The sequence below is a fragment of the Cinclus cinclus genome, chromosome 1 (genome assembly GCF_963662255.1).
Source record: "Cinclus cinclus chromosome 1, bCinCin1.1, whole genome shotgun sequence".
NCBI classification, from domain to species: Eukaryota; Metazoa; Chordata; class Aves; order Passeriformes; family Cinclidae; genus Cinclus; species Cinclus cinclus.
Window position 1 is genome coordinate 120744975 of NC_085046.1, and position 9698 is coordinate 120754672.

A 9698-nucleotide genomic window follows, 5' to 3' on the forward strand; every position below is an offset into this window, starting at 1 on the left:
CTCCTGCCCCGCCCGGCGCCGCGGGCCGAGCCGGGCCGGGCCGAGCCGAGCTGAGCTGGGCATGGCGCCGCTGGTGCTGTACCACTGGACGCAGTCCTTCTCCTCGCAGAAGGTGAGCGGTGGGCACGGGGCCCCGGATCGCCCCTCCCGCCGTGCCCCACGGGATGGAGGGATACGGGATGGAGGGATGGGGGGATGTGGGATGGAGAGATGGAGGGATGCGGGATGGAGAGATGGAGGAATGGGGGATTGGGGGATGGAGGGATTGGAAGGATGCGGGATAGAGGGGAGAGGCCGTGGGTGCGCCGAGGCGGGGCCGGGAGAGCGGCCGGGCGGGGATGCTGTCCCGGTGGGGATGCTGTCCCGGTGGGGATGCTGCCCCAGTCGGGGATGCTGCCCCGGGCGGGGATGCTGCCCCGGGCGGGGATGCTGTCCCGGTGGGGATGCTGTCCCGGTGGGGATGCTGCCCCGGTGGGGGATGCTGCCCCGGTGGGGATGCTGCCCCGGGCGGGGATGCTGTCCCGGCGGGGATGTCACCCGGGTGACCCTGGCGGTGCTGTTCCAGGTGCGGTTGGCAATAGCCGAGAAGGCACTGAAGTGCGAGGAGCATGATGTGAACCTGCCACTGAGCGAGCACAACGAGCCGTGGTTCATGCGCTTGAGCTCCTCTGGAGAAGTACCCGTCCTGATCCATGGGGAAAACATCATTTGTGAGGCAACGCAGATCATTGATTACCTTGAAGCGACGTTTGTAGATGGTAATCGCACAGGCATTTCAGTATGTGGTTTTCCCCCTCACCCCGTAGCCTGCAGCAATGCTGGGGCAGCTCTGCATCGCTGCAGGGCTCTTCCTTCAGGGCAGAAAATGTTTATAGTCTCACGAGTAAATGGGCTCTCCTAGCAGTTAGCAGTTTGGGTTGAAAACATGTTCCTCTAAAGTGAACCGAAGGCTTTCCAGCACCTTCCTGAGTAAACCTTTATAAGTAAAAGCTACCACTCTCCTCCTTAGCCCTGGAGGGATGGAGAGGCCAGGAATGGCAGCAGCACTGTGCTGCACTAACCCTGGTGTGATGATGCCATGCAAAATAATATACTGAACAGATCTGCATGACTGCCTTTGTCAAGCAAGTCCAGATTCCCTGTGAGATAAGAAGAAACATGCTTAATTTCAGAATAATTTTCTGTAGAACAATGAAAATAGAATGAGCAAATTATTTTTGGGGCCAAAATGGAATGAAGAGGTAAAAGAGCAGAAGAGAAACCTTGGAAGTGATCATGTGCAAGGTTTTGAAGTTCTTTGTGCCTGCTAAAAGAACCCCAACAAAACAAACAACCCCCCCGCAACAATACCACCACCAAAAAGACCCCAAAGAAACCTGCCTCAATTTTTGAAGGAAATGCAGAGCTGTATTTTGTATAGGTGTGAAGATGGCAGCATTTTGTATTTCAGGGATTTAGTGCTGTGAATTCTGAGGCATGAAGAAAATGTCATTGTTGAGTGAACAAAATGTGTTATTTTAGTCAAAAAAGGTGTTGGGGCCTAGGTAGGTTGAGGGTAGGGTAAAACTCATTAACGTGCAGGAATACTTCCAGTCATGTATTGCATAGGATTCCTGTACTGTAATTGTTGCATCACTGCAGGACCAGCAACATTTCAGCCGTAACAATTTCCTGGAATCTCAGCTGTGCCCAACTTTGAGAGCATTATAGGGTTGTATGTCATGGTCATCCATTCCTACATGTATGTAACAGAATTGAGTGTGGTTTTCTGATTTGGAAGTCTCTTAAATATGGGTTTCTGTGGGTTGCTGCATAGAAATTGGAATTATAAAACATTTTAACTTTGTTTTGCAGAGGGAGTACCAAGATTAATGCCAGAAGAGGGGAGCATGTATTATCCAAGGGTGCAACACTACAGAGAGCTTTTAGACTCCTTGCCTATGGATGCCTACACACATGGCTGCATCCTGCACCCTGAGTTAACAGTGGACTCCATGATTCCAGCCTATGCTACCAGCAGAATCCGTAGTATGTACTGGTGTAGCTCTGAATGTCTATAACTTAGTAGGTTCCTGCGTTACCTTCATCTTCTTTCTTAAATCCACCTTAAACACAAAGTACTGAGCACAGTTTATGAATTTTAGTTGCAGTCCTTGATGGTTTGTGCATCTTATTGATCATGTATTCTGTTGTGATTTGAAAATAGGAAAGAGGAAGTGTTATTTTTGAGGTGTCTGTGGAGAAAATTTTTGTACTATGTCAGCCTTTTAATTGAAGCCTTTATGTTTCCTTCTATGTATTACAAACGTACTAAGTAGTTCTAAGACACACATCAATTCCTGACAACATGGCTGGATGATGATTTCCTGTTTGCAATTACGTTTTGAGATCTCTGACTTTTTTGTCAACATTAGTGGTTTATATAGTGTTGATTTCTTTTTTTCTATGATGTTTTAGAATGCTCTGTAGAACAAAGTCAGATACCACAGAGTCTTTGAAATGTCATGCAACTATACTATTAGTAAGTCCATGACATCATAAAATGTGATATTGTGTTAGTTTGAGAAATCATATTTCCAACAAAATGTCTTACCCTCCTCCTTAAATTTTTTGGTAAATCAGTTCTCTTACTAGTCACACTGCTATGTTCTCAGAAGTGAAGGCAGGCAGTACATTTTCCATATAGTTGCATGACTGATGCAATAATTTAAAGCCACTCCCCCTTGTCCAAGAACATGAGTTAGTCTCTTACATCAGTGCACTGTCTGGTTTGGTGGCTTTGGTTTTTGATTTTTTTTCCCTAAGTGTGGGTGCTAACTGTTTATTGAACAATTGTGCTTTGCTCGTAGGCATTGTGGATAGTTTTTCTGTTTTCACATGGTGCTTTTATTGCAGTTTACAACATTTTTTTCTGCTTTTCTTCCTGCATGTATTCTTCTGCTCTAGCTTCTAGTTGGTATAAATTGTTATCAGTTTGCACATGTTCATACTGGTAGAGCTAACATTATTGCTCATCTAAATTTGGATGTTTTCTTACCTTTTTATGCTTAAAGCATAGCCTACATTTTTTGATTTCAAGAATTTTTTGAAAAGCCTGTGGATGTTTCTTAACAATTCCTTTGCATGTTCAAACTTCTCCTGGATGTTTTTGTTTTTAGCTTGAAACACTTTTTTTTTTTTCAGACTGTTAGATATAATAAGGCATGACCCAGTTTTGTGTTCTGTTTATGCATACCAAATCCAAGTAAGTAATTAATTGCATATGTAAGACTTTAGTTGTATGAGTGCATCCTTCAATTTCTTCACACACATATATTGAGGGATGGCTTTCACAGTCATGTTGAAATGAATATATAAAAAAGTGAGTTTGTTATTCTCTAAAATGAATTTTTATCACTTTAATTAATCAGACTTCACTGTAACTAAACTTCATTATCAAGTACAACTGAGAGGTGATTTATACTCTATAATTATTTTTTCTCTTTTTATGATTAGAAATACTTATTTTTATAAGATTTAGAAATCACTGTCTTTTGGTATTCTAGGCTTATAAGTATGGCATTTTCAAGCAAAGCCTCATTTTAGGGAAAAGGCTATACCCTGCAGTAGAAGTCAGTAAAATTGACCTAAACTTTTCACATAATTCCTTCTTAAAATCATGTAATGAATGTTTTTCCAGGAGATGCACACAGTTCTTAAAGAACATTTCCAAAAGGATCACAGACTTTGGCATCACATTTTAGCTAGATGAAAACACTTTGGCTCCATATTCAGTGGCATTTTAGGCTTTTGCTGTAAAATTATGCATATGACCTGCAGTGACAAAAAATCTTGGTGTGGGCCTACCAGCACTTTCACATTCCAAACTGATGAGCTGAAGGTGTGGTGGGTCTATTTAAAAGCATTTAAGTTTTCCAAAATGTGATGTATTTAAGTCCTAACCTGGTGCAGATACTGTACTGAAGCATCGCTTCTAATTTCTTTGGTATGATATTTGTACACAGGTGACTGATCAGTTCTTGTGGATTGCATTAAGAGTGTGTTTGGATATATCTAATATTTGGTTTTTTTCTCTCTCCTTTTTTTAAAAAAAATTTAAATTAGGCCAAATAAGTAACACAGAATCAGAATTGAAGAAACTTGCAGAAGAAAATCCAGACCTTCAAGATGCCTATATAGCAAAACAGAAGCGCCTTAAGGTAGGAAACCCCTTTTTATGGGCTCCTTTATTATGAGCTAGTTCGTATTAGATTTTTTGGTCACAATATAAACATTTGTTTCACCTGTCATTACCAGTAATGTCATGAAGTGGTTTAACCCTTCAAGGCATGAAACAGTCTGTCCTCAGATCAGCTACTCACTTGAAGTGAGTGTGCTGAAGTACTGGACTGGTCCCACTGACTTCCAAGGTAAGTACTCATCAGTGCTGTTGTGGGGCTGTTGAGAACCCTGCAAGGGTAGGCAAACCTCACTGTCTGGCATCTCTAAAGTTTTCTTCTGCTTTCTGAATTGTCACCAGTATCCATGTGGTATCCAGCTAACTATGTGGAGAAAATAATCACATTTTATGAATAAACACTGTAGTATCCTAAGTATAAGCTTCTCTGATAAAAGTATAAACTCTGTACAATGATTAAAACACTAACCTGTATGTCTGTTTAGTCTAAACTGCTGGATCATGATAATATAAAATACCTAAAGAAAATACTGGATGAACTGGAAAAGGTTTTGGATCAGGTTGAGACTGAATTGCAACGGCGAAATGAGGAAACACCAGGTAAGGAATTTTTCTTGCTAAATTCTGTTAATATTTCTGCTTGAGGATACTGAGTAAACTTGTTGGCAGCCCCATTATAAAACAGCTTTTAATGTGTCAGATTTGATACTTTTAGTATATATTGATCTATACATCACAGGAAGGATCAATACTGTTTTAAATACTAACTTACTTTACTGTTCCAGTCAGTGAGTTCTCACTGTCTCATGTGAGTGCTTGATCACATTTTCAGTAAATGAGCTGAGAAATAATTAGCTGTACGATTTTTTAGTACTTTTATCAACAAAATCAGAAAAAAATAAACTACAGAATGTGGATGTTATAGGTGTAGGCTTCAGTTCACTATATAAATATAATGATCACAACCTTAATGTGCATATTATTATTTTAATGTTTATTATAATGTTGTGCAGATACTTTGCTGTTATTTGTGGAATATACAGAATAAGCAATCTGAATAATTGCTTTAATCATTAGACAACCCCCTTCCCTCACTCTCTTGGAAAGCAGTCCTGTTTACCTGCCTCCACCCAAATAGAAATCAGTTTTTTCACAGAATCACAGAATCATCAATGTTGAAAGAGACTTTCATGATGATCTAGACTGATTGTCAACCCAGCACCATCATAACCATGCCTATACCATATCCTTCTGTCTGCTGCCCTAGGCAACTTATTCCAATGTCTGACCACTCTTTCAGTGAAAAAAAATTCTAATATCTAATCTGAATCTTGTCTGGTGCAACTTAAGGCCATTTCCTCTCATCCTGTTAGAAAGGACTGACCCAAATACTGAGTCCTGGGGAACCCCACTAGTGACCAGCTACCAACTGGATGTAAGTCTGCTCACCACCATTCCCTGGGTCTGGATACCCAGCCAGTTTTCCATTCAGTGAAGAATGTGTTCCCACCCAAGCCCATTTACCCAGGAGAGTGCTCTGGGAGAGAGGTCAAAAGTTTTACAGATGTCTAGATAATATCCACAGCCTCTCCCTCATCCAGTAAGCGAGTCACTGTTCATGGAAGGAGGTCAGGTTGACCAAACAAGGCCTGCCTTTGTAAACTCATGCTGGCTAGACCTGTTCCCCTGCTTGTCCTGCACGTGTCATGTACTGACTCTCAGGATGATCTGCTCTATGATGTTTCCTGGTACCAAGGTCAGGATTACAGGTCTGTTGTTTCCTGGATCCTCCTTCTGACCCTTCTTGTAGATGGGTATTACATTTGCTATTTTCTAGGCAACAGAGACTTCTGTGGTTAACCAGGATTGCTGGTTATTGAAATAATTGACAAGTTTTTGGCAGCTCCCGTCTTACTCTTGGGTACATCCCATTTTGATCCATAGACTTGTGGGTGTCTAACTGGCATGACAGGTCACTAACCATTTTCAACTGGGTTGTAGGGGCTTCAGCTCCCCATCACCAACTTCCAGGTTTGAGAGCTGGATGTCCTGAAGACCGCAGGTTTTGGTGTTAAAGACTGAGGCAAGGCATTAAAGTACTTCAGCCTTTTCCTCATCCCACACTAGGTTCCTCCCTTCATCCAGCAAAGGATCAAGACTCCTTAGCCCTCCTTTTACTGCCAATGTATTTACTGAAACTGTTCTTCTTGTCTTTAATTGCAGTGCCCAAATTAATTTTCACTTTGGCTTTATTTCTAATTTTCTCCTGTATAACCTCATGACATCCTTTAGTTACCCCCCTTCTTCTGGAGGTGAGATGCAGTCCTTTTTACCCTGAGTTCCAGCCTCAGTTCCCTGTTTAACCAGACTGGTGTTTTTCCCTGACAGCATATGGGGACAGCCTGTTCCTGTACTTTTAAGAATTCCCCCTTAAATCTTGCCCATCCTTCCTGTACTACTTTGCCTTTCAGGACTGACTCCTAAGGAACTCTGTCAATCAATCTCATAAGCAGTCCAAAGTCTGCCTGGCAGAGGTCCAAGGTGGCAGTTCTGCCAGTGCCTCTTCTTGTTTCACCCAGAACTGAAAACTCCATAATTTCACGGTTGCTGTGCCCAAGATGGCCACTGACTACCACATCACCCATGAGTCCTTCTCCAGTTGAGAGTAAGGTTTCTTCCACGCACTCCAGGAATCTCCTAGACTGCCTCCTCTCCATTGTGTTGTGTTTCCAGCAGGCATGTGGCAGGCTGAAGTCCCCCACAAGTGCAAGGTCTGGAAATTGAGATACTTCTGCCAGCCTCCTGTAGAATGCATCATCTGCCTTTTCATGGTGGCTAGCAGGTCTGTAACACACTCCTACAAGGACATCTGCAATGCTGACCTTCCCCCTGATCTATACCCACAGGCACTTAGCCATGTCAGCATCCTAAATTCTTTTTAAATGGGATTAGCCTTCTGCTTATTCACAGCATGGTTCAACTCACAGTGCTTCTAACAGGAGTCCTTCCCCTGACTTCACTGGGAACTGCATGAAGCATCAGTCAATATCAACTGCATCTGCTCAAATCAATAACTTTTTGCATTTAGCTCTATAAATAGCTGTTGTAATAATTACTGGTTACTATCACAACTGTAGGCTTGAACCAGCGTTTGAAAATGTAGATTACATTTTCTACTGACTCAACAGTGAAAAAGTCATAGAAAATATTTTAACTTAAAGGATGGAAGGGTTTTGTTCAGAAAACTCTATCTGCTACCATTTCCAGCAACCCCTTTCCTTTCTCCGCTAAATAGCCTTTCCAAGTAGTCAGCTGATACAGTATTGATGAGCTTGTGAAAATTGCTGGGGTCACAGGATTTTGTAAAACATGGGGCTATTGCCTCTTGGAATTTTGACTGAGGTGTTCCCACTTTGGAGGTTTGTGATCTGTACTTCTCCAGGTCCTGGTCAAACTCAGAACTCCTGCTTCTCTTCCAAACTGCTTGAATCCCTCAACTACTACTGCTCCCACTGCAGGCATCTTTCTTTCACTCAGGATAGATTCTCTGGTCTTTTCCATCATCTAATCATTCCATCCATCCATCCATCCATCCATCCATCCATCCATCCATCCATCCATCCATCCATCCATCCATCCATCCATCATTTAATGCACTGGATGAATTCCCAGGTATCCTTTCAGCACCCTAGGATACACTCCTTTTCTATTGAAGCCTTTCTTCCAGACCTGCATAACCTGTCAAAATGGACTGGTACCAGCTTTGTGCCAAGCTGTTGCTTTTCTTTGGTGGAAAATATGTTGGAAAGGAGATTGCAAAATTTCTCTGTTACCAGAGAGGTGCTGCTGAGTCTTCATGCCAGCATATTTGCATGCCTGCTGTGTGGGAAGAACTGCAAAAGTTACAAATCATATGGGAACAGCATAGTCCTCCCTATTGGAGATCTAGTCTAGGACAGAGTACTTATTCTGGCAGCTATGATAGCTGTGCTGGCTATCAAGTTTCATATCCTGGGTTTCAAAACTCTTGGTATAGTCAGTACATGGCAGCCCTTTCAGGTGGTGGTGGTTCAGATCACTGACAGCAAAGTGTGAGGCTGCCTGGCAGTGCCTGCTCTGAGCCATCCCAGAAAGATTCACCTCTTTCCTTTTGGAGAGGGTACCTGGGATGTCCATCTGTGCTTCTGACTGGTGGTGAGCAGTGTATTTGTCACTTCTCAAACACCTGAGTGTAAAACTAACATGATTTGGGGTGTAAGAGATGCAAAAGGAGAGCAGGTAAACAAATTCTGTTGTCTCACTGGGCTGATACATTTCATGCAAGTCAGTCATCAGATCAATTTCTTTTTGACTTGAAAGCCTCCAACAAATTAGCTGGAGTTGGCTCTTTAGTGAAGTGGTAGTTTTTCAGTAAAAGCTAAACTGCCTTTCTCCTTTCCAATCCTGTTTAATTTAATCCAGATTGGAGAAATGTAGTTGAGGAAAATAAGTGTTTACTGTGGGTTTTAATTTATAAACCTGGAATGTGGATCTTTCATTCCTTAACAAATGTAGGACAGGCTGCTGAGCCTAAAACTTTACAATATTGTGCAAAGAGTGGACAGGGATTAGTAAAATGTTCATTGATTAAAGTAGTATTTTAGCTGAAGTGTTGTTGCTCTTTATTAGATGGTACTTTGAAGAAGCACTAAACTAAATGTGCTTATATTCCTTAAGTTCCTAATGCTGTATGTTTTATCTCTGCTTAGAAGATGGAAATCAGCCTTGGCTCTGTGGTGATTTCTTCAGTCTGGCAGATGTGTCACTTGCTGTCACATTACATCGCCTGAAGTTTCTGGGATTAGCAAGAAGAAACTGGGGAAATGGAAAGCGGCCAAACTTGGAAGCTTATTATGAGCGTGTCATGAAGAGAAAAGCATTTTACAAAGTTTTGGGACATGTCAACAATATATTAATCTCAGCTGTCCTGCCAACAGCATTCCGTGTGGCCAAGAAAAGGGCTCCCAGGGTTCTTGGCACCACCCTGCTGGTCAGCATGCTGGCAGGGGTGGGTTATCTGGCTTTCCTGTGTCTTCGGAAAAGATTTGCCAATGTGGTGCTATCAATTAGAACCAGGCAAAATTATTTTTAGACCTTGTCTGTCCCTGGTGGTGAATGGAGAGCATCTCTACCCCTCAGGAAAATATCTTCAATAAAATATAAATGTAGAAGAATGATTATATCTGTGAATTAGAACGTTGTCACAGAGTAATCAACTCCTGCTGCTGTATAATTGGGTTGGCAATGCCAAGATATTTTTCAAAAATATGTATTGGGGGGATGACAAAGGAAAGAAGAGACTTTCTTTTCAGCCAAGGGCCTATAACTGTGACAGTGCTTTATTAAAATGGTTATTGTCTCCTTTACCCAGTAGCTGGCCTAATTAAAATGCTTTTATTTAATAGATATAGAGCAATGGGACAGCTTTTCACTGTAGATGAAATGCATTATTGTGCAGAAACCAGCATTGTTAAAATACTGA

The 9698-nt window shown here is 42.0% G+C and overlaps 1 protein-coding gene across 2 annotated transcripts; it reads left to right on the forward strand.

The window, feature by feature from the left end:
* Positions 1–637: 637 nt before the first annotated feature.
* Positions 638–9308, forward strand: GDAP1 (ganglioside induced differentiation associated protein 1). Of its 2 annotated transcripts, XM_062502455.1 has the most exons (5): positions 638–758; positions 1855–2028; positions 4105–4199; positions 4663–4777; positions 8926–9308. In XM_062502455.1, exons 1-5 carry the CDS (start codon positions 653–655, stop codon positions 9306–9308), a joined length of 873 nt encoding a protein of 290 aa, XP_062358439.1. In that variant the 5' UTR covers positions 638–652. The 2 variants fall into 2 exon arrangements, with proteins under 2 accessions (XP_062358439.1, XP_062358447.1); XM_062502463.1 differs by lacking the exon at positions 1855–2028.
* Positions 9309–9698: the final 390 nt, after the last annotated feature.